This window comes from Pteropus vampyrus, unplaced genomic scaffold (assembly GCF_000151845.1).
Source record: "Pteropus vampyrus isolate Shadow unplaced genomic scaffold, Pvam_2.0 Scaffold3, whole genome shotgun sequence".
NCBI classification, from domain to species: Eukaryota; Metazoa; Chordata; class Mammalia; order Chiroptera; family Pteropodidae; genus Pteropus; species Pteropus vampyrus.
The window spans coordinates 5,850,738-5,869,468 of record NW_011888784.1 but is presented as its reverse complement, the minus strand read 5'-3'; the positions used below and the strand labels follow the sequence as shown (position 1 = coordinate 5,869,468).

Genomic DNA, 18,731 nt, shown 5'->3' with positions numbered 1-18,731 from the left:
AAATCAATTGCATTTCTATTATTTTGTAATGAACAATCTAAAACTAAATGTAGAAAACATTTTCATTCAAAATAGCATCAAAAAGAATAAGGTACTTATGAATAAATTTAAGAAAACAAGTGAAAAACTAATAAATCATGGGGATGTAATGTACAGCATGACGACTACAGTTAATAATACAGTATTACATATTTGAAAGTTGCTAAGAAAGTAAATCTTAAAAGCTCTCATCGAAAGAAAAAGAATCTGTAACTGCGTGGTAATGGATGTTAACTAGACTTATTGTGGTAATCATTTTGCAATATATATAAATATCAAATTATGTTGTACTGAAACTAATATAATGCTGTATGTCAATGATACCTCAATTAAAAAAAAACAATGGAAAAACTTATGCTCTGAAAGATAAAAACTTGTTGAAAGAAATTAATGATGATTTAAATAAATGGAAAAGCATGCCATGTTCAAGGATTGGAAGATTTAACATTGTTAAGATGGCAATACTTCCCAAACCAATCTACGGATGCAATGCAATCTCTGTCAGAACCCCAGCCGACTTCGGTGTAGAAACGAACAAGCTGATTCTAAAATACAAGTGGAATTGCAAGGGACCCAGAATAGCCAAAACAACCCTGAGAAAAATAAAATAGAAAAGAATAACCAGTGGTGGCAAAGATGTGGAGAAACCGGACTTTTCCTACGTTGCTGATAGGAATGCAAAATGGTGCAGCTGTTTTGAAAAATAGTACAGTAGCTCCTCAAAAAGTTAAACAGTTACCATATAACCAGCAATTCCACAATAGAAAACATACGTCCACACAAAAACTTGTACGCGAATGTTCACTGCAGCATTATTCATAAAAGCCAAAAAGGAGAAATAACCCAAATGTCCATCAACAGTTGAATGTGTTATATCTATACAATGACCTATTACTCAGCCAGGAAAAGGAATGAAATACCGACACATGCCACAATGTAGACAGACCTTGAAAATATGGCAAATGAAAGAAACCAGACACCAACGGTCACATATTATATGATTCCATTTATATGAAAGGTCCAGACTAGGCAAATCTATAGAGATGAAAAATAGATTCCTGGCTGTCAGACGGAGGAGTGAGGTAGAGGAATGGGCATGACTGGTAATGAGAATAGGGTTTCTTTCGGGGGTGATGAAAATGTTCTAGGATTTTCGTGGTGACAGATGTGCGGTTCTATCAATATACTAAATGCCACTACATTGTATCCTTTAAATGGGTGAACTGCATGGTACATGACTTATATCTCAATAAAGCTGTGGTTTTAAAAATGGACATACTACTCAGTGGTGGTCTATCAAAAATGAAGATAAAAATATCAGAAATGAGACAAATCTCTAGGAAGTTTAATTCCACGTACAAATGATTTTTTAGTAATATGCAGACTTTCATTTGGAGATATAGAAACAGTGAAAAATAAATTTAACCATTAAACATGTGGGTCCATGAAGATACAGTGTCTGTAGCAAAAGCACTTGTTAGAAGAAAAAGCAAAGAATGACAGTAAGAGGAATAAATAGCATTAACTGGGGTGAAACACGGAAACACAAAAGGGCAGAGAGAACACTAGCTTTGTTTCTTTTCTTAATTTTGACGAAAGTCAATTTTGCCTTTTTAGCTGTGACTACTAGGCAATTCCCAGAAGCAGACTGATGAGGGAATTTAAAAATCCCTTTGCCCAAGAATTCCAGCCCTCTTTGGTCAGGAGCTCTAAGGTTCATTTGGTTGGAAGTTCTCAGGGGTCCTGATCCTCTCTAGGGGTCCCTCCCAGCCCACCAGCCCGAGGTCCCAAGCTCTCTCCTGGCAAGAAGTCTGTGGACAATTAAAAATAATTACACCGTTAGCCGGCAGCAGTGGAAGACTTTAAACAGATGGGTAAGTACCAGAGCCTCTTGTACTTTAATTTAAAAATTACAGGTTGGCCTGATTAACAAGAAGCTATGACTTTGCGCACTGGAGCCTGACCGTTTCTTGCCCACTCATCAGTGCTATGTAATCACTTCTGCTGGGCATGCACGGACAAATGCTGATCTCATTGATTTGACTATCTCACATAGTTCCTGAAAGGAAGGCAAGGTGGAAATAAATTGTGAGCCAGTGCGTGTCTTGTCCGTATTTCCCCGTCTGCATTAAACAGTTCAGAGCATCTTGGCTCTCAGACATGGTATTAATTGCTTATTTGACTGGCCCTTATTTTTTAAGTAAACTATGTGTACACAATTCCAAACTTAGAGAATTGGTTTTAAATTGGTGTTTACTCATTTTACATGAGTCCAAGATTCCACTTAATTAAGGGATTTCCAGGAAGCCCGGCACATTATTCATTTTACCCTGGCAGCAACTGGAGAAGTGGGAGGTTGCCATCAGCTCTATTTACTGTTCCAAAGAAACATCCAGACCAACGAAGGAGATGTGAGTTCCTGTAGAGGTGAGTGAGGACACCGCTCGTGTGTTCCAAGCACGAGAGGTTTATGAGGGCCAGAAAGAGAAGTTAAGAAAAAGAAATCCAAGTTGGTATGGGCTCCAAAGTACTGCTAAGGAGACTCGGAAACTTCAAAGTGTCTTTACAGCCAGGACAGACAACCCTTCCATCCCCTACTATTCAAGAGATTTTTTTCATTGAAATGGTTCTGAAATAGCATTGCAAGAAACAAAAAAAAACAACTATAATAAACCCACATTTTGTACACTGTTTCAAATGTCACAACATGTTTATATATGTAACCTATAGAAATGTTCTCCTCCCCAGCCGTCCCACCACGATCTCTCCTTATCTGTCAAATCCCCACCCAAGGAAGACCTAACTCAAATGTCTCTTCATCTGCAAGGTTTCTCCCAACTTCTTGGGCAGGAACTTTAACCTCGCCACTGCGTTTCAACAGCATTCATTTACCAAGTCCTACCAGTTTTATCTTCAAATAGTTCTTGAATTTATCTTCTCTCTAGTCTACCTGATCCCTGCTCAATTTCAGGACTTCTTTTTCTCTCCCCTGGAAGTTATGCCCTTAAAATCTACCCTCCACACACCCACGAGTGAGCGAGCCCTGACAGACCAGGAGAAATGTGGGGAGGAAGGAGGTGGAAGGAGTTCAAGGGTGGGGTCGAGTGTCACCAAAGCCATGAGAGAGCTGGGAGGCCAGGAGCTTGGGGCAGGGGCAGGGGCATGGAGTTCAAGCAGCTCTGTGCAGTGATCCCAAGTGAGGTACTCGCGAGTGGCTGGTTCAGTGGGAGGGGAGGTTGAGGTCTACACACTGGGGGAGGACCAGGACACGGATTAAAAAAAGCAGGACAAAGGCTCTGAAGTTTTGATATGCATAAAAATTACTTGGCATGCTTGATAAAAATACAGATTGCCAAGTGTGGCCCTCAGTCTATCTGGAGTTTGTCCCAGGAATCTGTATTTTAACAAGCACTATAGGCAATTTTGATACAGGTGGGCCCTTGACCACACTTTGAGAAATACTCTCTGTTATGGGCTGAATTGCATCCCGTCCCAAATTCATATAGTGAAGTCCTAACCCCAGGACCTCAGAATGTGACTGTATTTGGAAGGTAGGGCCTTTAAAGAGTAATTAAGGTAAAATGAGGTGGTATGGGAGCGGGCGGGGGCGCGTAATCCAGTAGGAATGATATCCTTGTAAGAAGAAATACACAAGGGAGTGCAGAAGGCACACAAAGAAAAGACCATGTGAGGACACAGACAGAAGGTGGTCACCTGCAAGGCAAGGAGAGAGGCTTCGGGAGAAACCAACCCTGCTGACACCTTGAACTTGGACTTCCGGCCTCTGGAACGGCAAGAAAGACAATTTCTGTTGTTTAAGCCCCCCAGTCTGTGGTATTTTGTTATGGCAGCCCGGGCAGATTAATACGCTGTCCCAGAACAGTGGCAGGAGTTGGGAGTCTAGAGAATGACCATGGGATGCGTCACACCACCTTCAGCAAAAGAGGAAGTGAGCGGAGGCCAACAGAAGATGGAACTGAGCTGGGGCAGAGGGAGCATTGTGAGATGGTGTGAGCCTCAAGTCTGAAAGTGAGCAGGAGTCAGGAGATTGCCCCCTCCCACCGGCTCCGCAGTTTGTGGGGAGAGAAAAGAGGGCTTGGCGGGGAGGGGAGTCATGCTTCCATCAAGGGAAGAGGCAGCAGAGGGAAAGAACATTCTGAGCATTCAAAATAGCAGATCTCTCTTAGGAAAAAAAAAAAAAACTCACTAAAATGATAATGTACAGGTTCTTTCAAAGTTTTAACCAAACAAAAAAGGTTTCACCAATAAGGCTAGGGTAGAGGGACAAGCATGGACAACAGCAACAAAATTTTGGAAGCTGAAGTGCATAGAAAAGTGATTCCAGCACAGAGGATCCTCCTCAGGAGTGTCAGCCCCGCCTAGAAACTTGTTAGATGGACAAATCCCTGGGTCCCACCCCAGACCTACTGAATCCGAAGCTCTGCGGGCGGGGCCCAGCACTCTGTGTTTTAAGAAGCCCTTCAGTGAGGATGCACGCTGAGGTCTGAGGATCCGTGACTTAACAGACCAGAGAATTCATCAGAGCTGTCAGCTGCAAAATCCGAGAAGCCACCCCATAGAAAGGCTCAGGAGTGACAGCACCAGATAACAGTAGAAATAGAGTGAGGAGCTAAAATCATGAGAATTGGTTAGAAGGATTTAAAAGGCCACTCAGTCCCCAAACCTCCTCCTCAGTTGTTCATATCTGTGGGCTCAATTTTGGTACACAAAGAACAGATCAGGTAAGAGCAGGTGTATTTTTGCTTCAGTGGGCTACATATTATAAAAAGTCCTTATTCGGGGTAGAGTCCTATGATATTTCTTATATTTATAGGGAGATGACTGCCTTGTTTCCAAGAAAATATTACTGAATGTGAAAAGGCAGGAAACAGTCACTTACCCAAGAGGCAGGCAACCTTATTCTCGGTCTAATTCTGTCTCTAACTGAGAATCAGGGCAAGAACTTCCTCAGTCTCCTTATCTGCATCAGGCTATTTTAAAGGCCCTTGAACACAAATATTTTATAGCCACATATTTTAATTAAAAATGAAGAAGAACCATAAAATAGTGCTAACTGCAAGCATTGCCTAATTCGACTAACAGACTGGCTGATCTCTTTTTAGATATTTGCTGTTTAGGATTTCTATGTTTTTAAATATTTAAATCTGTTCGAATCATTTCAACAAATATACACAGAGCTTCTACTAGATGTGCAAATGCCTAGGAAGTGATACTATCCAAATATTTAGAAGGGCTACTAGAACTGTGGGTGACATCGTTTTCCATATATCTTTAACTCTTTGTAATCTTGCAATATTACTTTACTATTAAACAGTTTAAGGACTACCACCAGGATAACCAACAGGTTGATTATCGTAAGTGCCAATTCTGATCAATTGCTAATGTCTGCTTGGAGTGCTGTATTTAGGGCTATGACACTTATTCCAGACTCAGTGGCAGAGAACACTGTGATAGCTCAGTAACATCCGCTAAGGGGACAAGACCTGTGTTGTGTGTTTGTCAAAACTGCTACTATGACCTAGAGGCAAAATGATCTCCCTTTACCCCTTCGAATGTGGATACTGGACTCCAGATTACAAGCTTAGTCCCTCTCCTACTGGCCTCAAATTGAAATAGAGGACCATCAGGAGCAGCCAAGCATGGCTCCCAGAGCCAGCCTTTCATTTTGGGGAGCATCTCAAGCATAATTTCAAAAGAATGTTTCTTTTAATGTCAGGGACACTCTATTAGAGAAATATTGTTTAGTACAGATGCTTCTCATGCCCTCATAACCAAAATGAAGACCCATGAATCTTCTCTCCCTCCCTCACACCCATCGTTATAGAGCTCTGGCATCAAGCCTAGGAGATGGCTCCTTCAGGATGGTCTTGGGGATAGACCTTCTAAATCTCCCTTGGCATGCACAGGGAGCCTAACGATGCACAGTGGACAAGACTATCAGCTCATGGGCCAGACCTCCATCGGCACATCGAGTAGGAGTTCCACCGCCTCCCCCAGGATAGAGGGCTGGTCAGCACTTACTGCCCATTATCCTTCGCACTACTGGGCCCTCTGCAGTCATTTCTCTCACAATCTCATTGTCATCCTCATTGGCATCCAGCCAGCGATTGCAGTTGAAGTTATATTTGTTCTTGGTCAGAGTGTTCATCAGAGTCATCTGGAATGAAGTCCTGGTGTGACCAAGTGGGTGTACCAAAGATATTCATCCACGTCCCAAGGTCCCTCTTCTGCTATCTGCTCTCAGGGAGGCCAAGGCTATCTCCTAGAGATGATCTTGCGGAAGGTTAACGCCAGATTAACATTTATGTCTCTGATCTCCCGAGATCCACATTTGCCTAGCAGCCAGGTGACTGAGGCAGAATGCAAGTTGAGTCTGAACATCCGATCATCTTCTTAATCTACTTCGGGAGTCCCTTCCTCATCAGGAAGTCTCTGAGTCCTGTGCCCAAATAAGTGTCTCGCCATAACCCTTCCACATCCTTTCACTCCCAATGAATACAAAGCAAACTTATATGACAGGCTCATTAGAAAGGGACCATTCTGGTTCCTCTCCCAACCTCCCAAGCCCCAAGATAGTGCATCTCACCCTTTCTAAATGCCATCCAGAACCAGGACTCCTCTTATCATGCCATGCCCGAATCTTATAGAGCCTGCCGAGATCTGGGAGCTCAATCTACGGTGAGAAATGACAAGGTTTGAGCGGGCATAACCAAATGAAATGTGCTGAACCTCGGAGTTGACCCCTTGCCAGGACAGCACTCGCTTTGGGCTCTTTCTTTAGCAGCGAGGATGGGTTGGCGTCAAGCCATCCTCATCTACTGTATCCTCTCATGCCCTTGCGACCAGTGGCATGCGAGGACGAGAGAGCCATAAAGAGCTAAGGTTCAGTCTGGGCTGGTGAAATTGAACAAAAATAACTGACCCACAGTAGGATCCAGACTAAAGAAAATCTTCCAAGCAATAAACTTCCAGTAACAAAATCCATATGGCGGCCCTGCAAATTAGTACAAGCCCACAGCCTCAGAGCTCTTCTGGGCGCTGAAACAGACAAAAAGATCAATACAGCAGTCATGCCCTTTCCCTAGGGGCTCGCAGTCTAGCCAGGAAGACAAATAAAGAAAGAGCAATGAAGCGAGTGGTATAATAGAGGCACCAGTGGGGCGCTCTGAGAGAGAGCAGCAAATTACAAATTATTCTTACCTAAAGGTCAGAGCCGCACCTCTGTTGGCAAAACCAGCCTAGCTCTTGTTATATACATACTGGAAATTTAAAGCCGAGTTTCTTTTAAAATGTTCTAAAGTTTATACTTTCCCTTAAATTTGTTCCTCACTCTCTCATTCAGCCCAGATTGGGCAGTTTGACACCAACTGTGTTCCGGGGTCTCTGTTCCATAATGATTCCCCAAGTAGCTGAGCTCCCGGGTGCTCGAAACCATCCCATACTTGTTCCTTGCCCCAGGCTCGGTTCTGGAGTGATTCAGATGAAGGGACAGATCTAAACCACAGCCCATTTATACTTTGCCTGTAGATCAAATTTGGCACTCCTTGTAGGGACCTAAAGTCTGCATTGTACCTTTTTGTCATCAAACTCAACCCACACCTGTCTTAGAAAAACAGAATCCTATGGCAAACGGCTCCTACTCTCCCTCTTCCTTCCTCCATCCCACCCTGTCACACTCCTTTCTTACCCTAAATTTTTCGATTATTCCTGGTTTGAACCACTTGTTGTTGGGGTTCAGGAGAATCTCATCTGTCCTCCCCTTCTGCCCATAAATCTGGATAAAGATGGGAGAGTTGGTACCAGCTTTCTTCAAGTCAGTCGTCCAGACCCACAGAGACCAAGGGAATTCTGCAGAGACAGGTCGAGCTACAATGTAAACTTCAAGAAATAAAGAGATTTTCGGGGTACCAATGGGGAAGTCGCGCAAATCGAAAGTGATCAAGACTGAAACCCAGATTATGCACAGGTGTGTCTCACTCTCGGAAACCCATTTTAACAAGTGCCAGTTTAGGAAGCCAAGGATCCTTTGCTATTTAAAAGAGGGTGCTTAATGCTCCTTTTAATGGAGGAGGCATAATAGTGTGCTTTAAATAAGGGGAAAAGCTGACTCTACCCACCCTACGTCTGGTGTATTCAGAATGCACTGTGTTGAACATTTGGTTCAACATCTAGCCATCATGGCAGCTTATTCAACTTGAGGACACTGGAGTATCGGCCTTGGTACCGGGTATGTGGCCTATACCTTCGAGAACTAAGCCCGCTGGGAGGCCTTTCCCTTTCTTTCCAGAGGAGAATTGAGAGCAGGAATTGATCCCCTCGAAGCTCTTGCCCCATGGTCTGACATCCTGGCCTTTCCTGGCCCTGACTGGGAGGTCACCAAGCTCTGGGCCCCTTCCACCTACTTTTCAGCCTCTTCTTCCTGAGAGACACCATCTCGTAGAGCTGTCTCTCTATCAGCCCGTCCACCTTCTTCTCATCCAGCCAGTTGCTGCAAGGGAAGGTCTGCTGGATACCAGTGAAGGGGCACAGAATCACCACCTGGGGAAGCAGACCACAAGAGTCTCCTGCAGCAGGTCCCCAGCTTGGGACCTCCTTGCCATGCTCAGCAGCTTCCTCGGCCCTACGGTAAGGGTTGTCTGCTTTGGGACCCTCGAGGAATGACACTTTCTTCCCGTTGCCTGTTCCATTAAATCTTAGATCAAGAAATACCTCCTCCAAGAAGTCTTCCCAAGTAGATATCATTCATATTCCATTTTACTAGAGGATGGATTCACTAGCCCAAATCTCAAACCTGTTCATTTGTACACAATACCCTCTTTAAACACCATATTTCTTTATGCACATCATAAAATCTCAATCTGAACCAAATTAACTAGAATACTAAATTGATTCCTTATATTTGTCTTGCTGGAAAAAGGTCAATCAATCACATAAAAGGTAATTAATATCTGGAATTTAATACAAAAACTAACTGCCCTCTTCTGGGCTTGAGCCTCGTTCAGCCTTCTCTCATACACCCTCTCCATCTCAGCCCACATCTGCATTCACGGGTTTAGAATCTGGAAGTCTATCTAGCCCAGGCCACTCACATTAGAGATGTTCAAAGGAATGTTCCTGGAACACTACAAAACCTTTATTAATATACACTTAGACAAAATTCATAATAGTGTATGCTTTTGAGGGGAGAGAGGATTATATGATTGCAGAAGGACACAGAGGAGTTTCAAGAGCATTGAGAATGTTCTATTTCTTGAGTGGTAGACAAAATTCATGTTTGTTTTTCATTGTGCTCTATGTTTCACTTTTGTCATATATATTCTGTAAAGCATAAGTATACCATAATACAAATATATATTTAGAAATATTTGTTTATTGAGAGATCTATAAGCTGAAGTGAAATGCCACACCAGGAATCAGGACAGTCTCTAACGACCACCTGAGCACCTCTGGACACCCTACCGTGTTTGTCCCTTGGAAGCATGCACAGAACAGCCCCCATTCCTGACCATCAGCAAGACAAGTTCGATGGGCATAGAACCATCCAAAATACCCAATGGCGGGGGTTGCCCATGGGCTCTGCTAATGGTCCAAAGGAAGAAGGAAGCAGGTTAGAGTCTGTATTTCCAAGTGAAAGGAGAGAGGGGTTGAATCAGGGAAGGGTCCTCCCAGAAGCATCCCTTACCTTCTCACAGTACCAGCCTCTGTTGACGCCAACATTGCCATGCCCGATGGAGACCCGACTCAGGGGGCTGAGGAGGACAGCCAGCTCGATGTGGAAGATGTCTGTGCGGCCGCGGTCAAACACACCGCCCTCCAGGAAGATTTTCCCGCTGTTCTTATTCCCTCTGGCCCCGTACATGACCAAGTAGATTTTGGATTTGGTCCCAGCTCCCCGGACATCCCCAGTGAAGATGGTGACGACATATGAGATAGCTGGCATGGGGACCACAGGGGAGAGGAGAGGGTTCAGTGCCCGCTGATTACAAGGTCCCACCCACCCCTCCCCTAACTTCCTGCCACCTCCCTGGGCCTCATTCCCCCTTGTGCTCCTCCCCCAGATGACATCCAGTATCCCTCTCAACCTCATTTTATCTTTTTCAGAGTTTGTATGTCAGTGTATCCGAGTTTAGGAATAAACTGCAGATATTATTACAGGAAGCTGCCAGCTCTGATTACAGGAAACTAACAAAGAGAAGGAAGAACCAGGGTTGGCTAAGAATAGTACTTATTATTAATGTTAATTATCATGTGCGTATTATTAATAACTGCCGGATGAATTCTGTTATGTCTTATTTAATTGTAATAGTCAACTCCATTAATGGAGATTTATATTCAGAGTTATCTTGTTCATTTAGCTTGTTCTTTTGGTCATAACTTAAAAATATAATTTTTAATAGGGGGCACTAATGTCCTTCTTCATTGGCTGATTTGGTGGGATAAGGGAAGATTGAAAGGGGGACATGTCAGTCAGGAGGCAATATGAGGACACAGAGTTCTGGGAAAGAGCCAGCAAGGGGAGAATAAACTCTGAGACAGGACAGAGTAAGAGAAAACACCGAAGACAGACATTTGGATAGGAAACTCTGCTGAGGTTTGGTTTCATTCATTCATTATGTCCTGGAGTCTAAGGCAATGGCACATTAGTCCTTGTTAATTCCCCCCACCTAACCCCTGACCCTACCCCACCCTCACCTTGAACCCAGAAAAATAAAAATCCCAAACGTCTTTGGGAGCTAGCATGTGCAACTACATGGATGCATTCACACATAGATTTATGCCTTCCTTTGTTCAACGGACATTTATTGAGTGCTTATTATATGCCAGGTATTAGGAGAATATAAAGCTAAACAGGAATGGCCGCTGCCCTTAAGGTGTGAGTTTCCAGCTTCATTCTCTAAAATACACAGACAGATGGTGTTCTCACACAAGCCACACTGCCGTGGCCTGGGTTATCAGCGATTCCCAGCCTCTGGCTGCCATTTCTCTTTTCCCTCTACCACTGGAGGCAAGTAATAGCATCATGATTAAAGGGGTTATGCTAAGTCCATTCTGGTATATGTTTTTAAGTAAATATTTTGTAAACTATAGTTACAAACGAGTTATGCCACACCTAACAAAGGTCGGGGCAGGCCAGGGTGCCACAGTGCTGACATTGAAAAGTACGAGAGCAGAGGAACTTTTTGTGTCCTCAACAATAACAATTAGTGTCTGCCCAAAAAGTCTGGAACAAAAGAAAGGGAGGAATTGCCATTTCCAGAGGAAGTGGAGAAGGTCCAGAGGAAGTGCCCAGAAGCAGGCATTTGGGAAACATAAAGAGAAATGGCCTTACAGGCGGAGGAGAGGATACAGGGAGAAAAGGAGTAAGACCAGCAGATGCGGGGAGAGGGGCAGGGAAGGCAGGTGGATGAGGTGGGGGGACGTTGGGGCGGGGTGACAGGGAAGAGTGAAAAGTGCGCAGATGAGGTGGAGGGAGGGGCAGGGTATGTGGAAGTGGTGGGAGAGGATGTGGAAAGATTCTGGGGACTGGTAAACTGGAGCCAAGCTGTGGAGCAGTTTGTACACTGTAGTCAGACCCTGGGCTCATCCTCTGTGCAGTGGGAACCATGAGGGGTCCTGCAGCAGAGCACCTTCTTAGATGTGCACATTCACCAACATCAATTTTCTTGAACATTCATCAATTCCCATGCAGGTTTCCCATGGAGTTCACCCAGGGTAGAGATATAGAAGGCACACCTAACCCTGGATCTCTACATTACCAGCTCCAGACCTTGGGTAAGTCTTTTAACTTCTACATGACTCAGTTTCTTCATCTGTGAAATGAGAACGATAACAGTTCCTATAAATACAGGGTCATTGTGAGGATTAAAGGAGATGAAATAGATCAGGTGTCTGGCAGGGGGCTGGCATTTAGTAAGCACTCAGTAAATGGCCACATGTATCAGGAGTTCTCATTTCATCTCATGCACGACTTCTTTTCCCTGGGCTGTTAGTACCTGCCCAGCAGAATCTCCCCATCTCCTCTGGATCAGCAGAGCCCCAGACACCAGTCCAGAGGAACAAGACTCTTTTCAGAGCAGGAGGAATGTTGTCTAAAGACACAGCTGGCTCCCACTTGATCGCAGGCCTCCAGGCCCACAGACAGAATACGGAGCCCGAGGCAGAGAGTGAAATACTAGGCAGTGGGGCCTCCTCTTTCTTCAGTTCTACCTGTGGTCTCGGCTCCGCCCACTAAGATATCTCTTTGGATTTTGCCATCGTCTTCATCTAAGGCCAGCCAGCGGTTCAGAGGAAAGTCATATTTTCTTTTGTTCCCAATATCGTCAATGACAATCTGGGAAGAAGAAGGAAGGAATATCGAGTGTCAATGAGGGTGCACCTCACGATCGAATCCGATTCCTCCGCCCCTCGAGCGTACTCTAATTTTTCTCTCTCGTCTTCTTAGTAGCCCAAGGAAAACTTATCACAAAAACACACCTATTGCCAGGAAAACCTTGCAAAACATTGAGTCACACGGGGATGCCTGGTAATTACCTCCTACTTGAATTACTGAGCTACTGTTACAGATCCTTTTCAAAAATTGAATGCAAGACACTTGGCAGGATGTGCCCTGTGAGACTGGAGTGTAAGAACTGGAAGTCTGGATTTACAGATGGCAACAAGATTATCGCCTTCCTCACCTGCTGAAGGTTGTTGGGATTCTAATCTTCTTGGTGAGAAGCAGAATCCATGTAAAGGGAACTATGAGCCTCGAATTAGGTACCCAGAAACCTAGGATCTAGTGATCAGGTCAGAAAATGTCAGCCACTGACAGTGAAGCCAGTGGGATTGGCCATTTAGAAGCTTTCTGCAGGAGACTCACATGTGAGCTAGGTCGGCAAAGCTGAGATATATGTCTTCTAGAGCTTATCGAGGAGCTGAGGGGCCCTCCCAAAACGTCTTGGGAAGACCCAACTGAAAAGCCACTCTAACATAAGCAGAACTGTCAATAACTAGAACATACTCTCCAGTCATAGCATTGTGCAGGCAGAAGATCTGGTTGCAGACCAGGTGAGGTGGAAAGTAAAAATGTCTGCCCATGTGTTCCCAAGACTGCCTGAGAGAGGAGTTCGGATTTTCAATGAAAACGTACTTCCTAAGATCAAAAAGTGTCTGAAGTGTGGAAACAGGGCACACACTAGGTGCCTGAAGGCATCTCATCTTGTTTTAATCTAGCATTCATCAAAGAACCTTTTGGGCTAAGCATTGGCCTCCTGATGACACCGCCCACCAGAGAGGAGCCAGTGGCCTGAGCCAGTGATTGGGACCAGCCTTCCCACCAGGCTTCTGTCTCTAGATAAATGAGCTTTCATGCTCTCGTTTATAAATCAGTCTCCTGTGATGAGGACAACCTGAGTGATCCACAGAGTGTACGCTCCATGTACCAGCCTCGGGGGCAAGAAACGAATGTAAAGCAAGTCTTTGTTTTCAGAGAGTTTTCAATCTTCCCTTTAAAATTGCAGATACATTATCCAGCAAAGGTAGCCCTTGACCCATAAGCAGCCATTGCCATATTCCAAGAACCACTATTGAATTGTAGTCACCTTTTAGAGCTCTAAGACCATGGGGCAAGGGACAGGTGAGTTTTGACACAGGAGAAGAACGGGGGAAGGCTTCTGGAGGTTATGAACCCGCTTTGAAATACATCTCAGCATCCGAGAGTTAGCAGAACAGAGCTGGGCTCATGGAAGAGCAAGGGAATGTTCGATGGGGGAAACTAAGGGCAGCAAAAGAAATGGGACCTTCTCTTCCTCCCTGTCACAAGGCTGCTCTTCCCCACATGCCCGAGTTTCACTCGTCACACTGAGATACCGTGTCACATAATATGTAACATGCCATAAATACAAATAACTGTAAATGACAGCATTTGAATGGTGACACCCCTAATCCTTAGTCCTTCCTCTCCACTTTCTTCCTTTCCTCTGAGCATATCCACACACCCGCTCCCTTCTTACCACCTCAGGCTACCTCATTCAATAAAGGCCTTCGAGGGTCCTGCCATCACCCACCTCCCTAACATTTCTCAGTTGCCTGAGCCCTGTGTCCCACCCAGATCTATTCAACATCCCCAGACCCTCTTTCCAGCTCCTCCTCATCTATCACTCCCTCTGGCCAAAGGAGTCCTTCTTCCTGCCCCTCCTGGCAAAACCCTACCTATCTTCATGGCCCAGCTCCCACGGACCCTCCCTGAGGTGTCTTCTGATGCCCAGACACGGCTCACTCCACAACATCTGTTTGTACCCACTCAAGACTCTAATCTCACCCTGCTTTGCATTAAAGTTGGGTGATTCTGTTTTCTGATCTTCAAACTGGGAGACTTGGTCTGAGCAACACTTGCGGGACCCCTAAGGCAGAAGGTTTATTCACCAGAAGCTGAAATTTTGGAATATAAGGTGATAGTAAGTAACCTGCCTTGCAGTGAGTAAGCAGTTATTTAGGGACTTGTCTTCTTTCTTTTAGAAGCAGGACCATGTTTATTGTAACAGCTGCAGTTGGTAGCATGGGGCCTAGGACCTAACAGTCGTTCTATAGATGTTTGTTGAATGTTGAGTATTATTGGTGACATGAGGGCACATTGGTCTTCTTGAGGTCCTTGAAGTGACTCCATGAGCCTTCCTATCAGAGCCAGTAGTGCTGGTTGAACCTACACTCCTTACAGCATGCAGCAGGCCATCAGCTGGTTCTGGACTTTCTAGTGCATGGCACAGTGGAGAGAATCCAGCCTGGGAGTCCAGAGGACCTGGGGTGGGTACCAGTCTTGCCACTGAAGAGCTGTGGGGCCCTGAGCAAGTCCCTTTACTGAAGCAGATGGACCAAGGACAAGGCCCGCTGTCAGTATAATGTTACATCTGTGATTATTGATCTTTTGAAGAAGTTATTGAACTTAACTGGCCGTTTGAGTTGATCGCAATTGGTAGACTAACCAGATGTGGGGATCAAAGCCATGTGCAAAGCCTCGGGGAAAGAGGGTGCCAGCCCCGGGGAGAAGCCCAAGAGCAGGAGGAAGAGTATGTTGGTCACGTTGAGGCCTACCAGCCCAGGCTGAAAACACACACAGCCAATTAACTAGATGGACGAGGAGGGAGATGACCTGTGAAGGGGTTAATCATACTGGCTTTTAGATTTATCTCATCAAACCCTTAAACATAAATACCAAAGGAGTGGCTGTCAGGTGAAGTCCAAGGCAACCCAGCCTGGCAACTTTGAGAATGAGCGTACTTACTGTGCATGTGTCAAATCTAGAAATGCAGTCAATTTAACAGACCTTTTCATTGGTATCTCTGGGGAGCTGAGGGCAAGCGAATCAATCAGAGTGAACCAAGAAAGGGGCAGCATGGAGGCCCAGGAGGGGAGGCTATCCCTGGCATGGCCAGAAAGTGGCCAGAGGTAGCCCTGGTTTCTTTCCCCCAGCCTCTGGTTTTCAGCTTGCACCCACCCTGCCTGGGACCCAGAACCCTCCTTCCTGCTTTCTCATCAAGATTCTTCCCTCAGGAAAATATCCAGTAAATCCAGGCACATAGACATACGAAATGCTCGAATTATTTTAATGTCTTATTTCTGGGGAGGGCTCTGGTTTGCAAAAGTTAAAGGAATAGGCTGTTAGGATCTTTTCAGCATCCAGAGGAAAACCCACCTTGGCTTTGGGGAGGACAGATGGAGACCTGTCTACAAGGCCCTGAACTCGCCCATGTATTTAATATGGCCCCAAAGGGAGTAACCGATCTCACATTGAAAGCAGCCTGCTTGGCCTTCTGGTTTAAAATAGTGTCCGAATAGCAAACAATAAGAAGAAAAGAGAGGAGAGGAGAAGAGGGGGAGGGGAGGGGAGGGGAGGAAGGAAGAGGGAGGAAGGAAGGAGGGAGGAAGGAAGGAGGAAAACATCATTGTGAAGAATCAGAAGAGCTGAGCTCTTTGGAGGGGAGGGCAGGGCAGGATGAATGAGTTAACACAGCCCTACCACTAGATACTTTTTGGCAAGACTTTTCAACTATAAATATAAAGAAAAAAATCCTACAAGCAACCTGGCTGGAAAAAATACAAAACAGTTTTTCTAGAAAGAAACAAAAGTCTACTTGGCCTCAATATCAAATTTCAGAAGGCAATGGAACAAGATTCACAATGTTTTAAAGGGCAAAAATGTTCTCACCCATGGATTTCATACTTTGTCAAGCTGCCTCTCCTTTGAGCATGAAGATAATGAAAGGTCCTGTTCTGGCATGTGAACCTGCTGCTTCATGAGGCTTCCAAGAGCACACTGGGTGACTGGGCCTATGTGACCAAAAAAGAACCTGACCTCACGAGGTGCAGCTGCAATAACCGTATCCAGGTCACATCCAGGCTCTCAGGTGCACATTGCCATTTCCACTAAACCTTGTATTTTCACTGTCTTCCTTCCCAGGATGAAGGAACTGAGCTTCTAGGCACCTACTCTGTGCCCTACCCTGGCTGAGGTCACCAAATGCACCTGCCTCCTTTCCTGCCTCTGCCCAGTTGAACAGTAAAACTCCCTGAAGATACATCCCTGTCTGAGTATTGGCTATTTGGGGTCTGGACTCCTTCCCTGTTTCTTCTCCAATCCAAGCAGAGTCCTGCACAGCATCAGGCTGGCTGCTTTAAGAGACATGCAAACCCCTCCTCTCCAAAGGAAACTTCACCATTCTTCACTTCACTAACTCATGCCAAGAGCTGGAGAGGTGCCTTCGAGGAATTTTCAGATTAGTTATGAAGAGAAGCTTAGCAGACACTCTAGGATGCTCACTCGACACCCTTTCCAATCACTTTCTTCTTAACCTAGTCCTACTATCAGGCTGGAAAGCTAGACACTTGATTTCCAAGTTTCCATGTAGCTAGGGTGGCCGCATGACACATTTCTGGCAGGCAGACGTTCCAAGGAGAGCTTTACTTCTCTCGCAATGAGGCAAAGCTTGCCAGAAGTCTTTTCTGCCTTGGGTCTTCACCTCCCTTCCTGCCTGGAACACAGGATGGCTAGAGGTTCTGGAGCCATCATGTGATCATGAGGCAACAGGCTGGAGGATGAAAGCCACAGTGCTGAGGATGGCGACACGCTGAGAGAGCAGGTGTCTCAGAAAGCAGCTGTACCAGTCCTGAACTGACCACATCTGGATTTCGTGTGATATGAGAAAAATAAGCCCCTAGTGATTTAACACTGCACTTCAATTTTATGATACCTGCCGCCAAATACATTCCTAACTGCTACAAGAAGGTACATGAAGTTAAGTAATAACAAAACCTCAACTATCAGACAGCCTCGTTCTCTACAGTCAAATTGTTATAAATATGAGGGGTTTCTGTTTTAAGCAATAAGAACTTTTTCAAAATATTTTTAAAAAATATATTCACCTTTTTCTATCATTCTGTGATGAGCTGAAATATACTGATAGCCTCGTGACTAAGGAAAATGTATGCAAAGGGCTGGTAGCCCATTTTCTAAATGACCTCAGACTTCTATCAATTTTTAATATTCCTTTGGCTTTTTATATCTTTTCTGACTCCCCATTACAGTTCTCAATATTCTCACCTATTACCTCTTTCCGCCTCTGATCTCCGCTATAGGTTTAAATTTGCAAGTTGCAACTTTGCTAGAGAGAATTATGGATAAGCCCTAGACTGTGAGTGAGAATCTGAGGGGGTCTCTCTTCCAAAACGAGGGCAGAGCAATATAAAGCCAGATATATTTTGAAGCAGATATATTTTAGCTTCTCAGAAGCCCTTTTGCCCTCTTCTCGATTCTTTGTCCTCGGTAGGTAGAATTATAAGAGACCTAAGATTCAGAAATTTGAGGTATAAAACAACAGCCCAAGATAATTCACAAGAAAGCCCATGGTTAGGGTGAACATTCTAAACAGGCAGGGTTATAAACATTCACGGGAGGGAGAGGTTCTGGTGGGCCAGAGTCAGGGAAAGCTTCATGGCAGAGCCTCGAAGGATGACCAGGCCCTGGCTAGGTTCAAATAAGGGAACTGGGCTTTCCAGGAAGGTGACAACATGGGCCAAGTCTTAGAGGCTATGAGGAGGGCAGCATGGTTGGCTAGTGGGCTTAGGTAGAGAGTGCAGGCAGATGGACTATGAGAGGGAAGTTAGGGCTGAAATCTAACACTCTGAAGAGCCAGAATTCTCCGCTCCCAGGGCACAGGGACCACAGAGAAGCAGCTACACCCACCTTGGACAGGAACCAACCTGCAGACCCCCCCTTGTTGTTGTGGCCAACACTGATCTTCATCAGCTGTCCCAGATCAGGGGCATCCAGTGTGAACTTGTCTTCGGCTCCCTTTTCAAAGTTGTTCTTTTCACTCTCCAGCCTACGCTCCCCTGAACGCACAGACACACAAGAAAATTACAGAGAAGATCGCAGGAGGAGAAAGAACCAACTCCCCACTGAAGGATGGTCTCAAAACTCAACCGGGGAGAAGGTCGTGTGGTCGGGGGGCAGGTGGTATGTCTGCATTCTGTACTTCTACTCAATTTCACTAGGAATCTAGAACTGCTCTGAGAAGAAAGGTAAATGTAAGAAGTCAACGAGGGTCACCTCACTGTAAGATCTATGGCCTCGGTAAAGCCCTCCAACCCCAGGCGCAGGCTTGCCTCCTGCGCGTCTTATGCACAGGACTCATCGC

General features: G+C 45.1%; 1 protein-coding gene across 2 annotated transcripts in view; it reads right to left on the bottom strand.

The window, feature by feature from the left end:
* LOXHD1 (lipoxygenase homology domains 1) overlaps nucleotides 1-18,731 on the bottom strand; it is a 146,079-nt gene that overhangs the window by 85,699 nt on the left and 41,649 nt on the right. For both annotated transcript variants that reach the window (XM_023530906.1, XM_011361105.1), the window contains exons 7-12: nucleotides 12,268-12,391; nucleotides 9,743-9,993; nucleotides 8,463-8,598; nucleotides 7,748-7,908; nucleotides 6,647-6,733; nucleotides 6,082-6,217 (exon numbers count right to left, since the gene is read on the bottom strand). In XM_023530906.1, coding sequence (XP_023386674.1) covers nucleotides 6,082-6,217; nucleotides 6,647-6,733; nucleotides 7,748-7,908; nucleotides 8,463-8,598; nucleotides 9,743-9,993; nucleotides 12,268-12,391 — 895 coding nt within the window. The remainder of the gene's footprint in view (nucleotides 1-6,081; nucleotides 6,218-6,646; nucleotides 6,734-7,747; nucleotides 7,909-8,462; nucleotides 8,599-9,742; nucleotides 9,994-12,267; nucleotides 12,392-18,731) is intronic.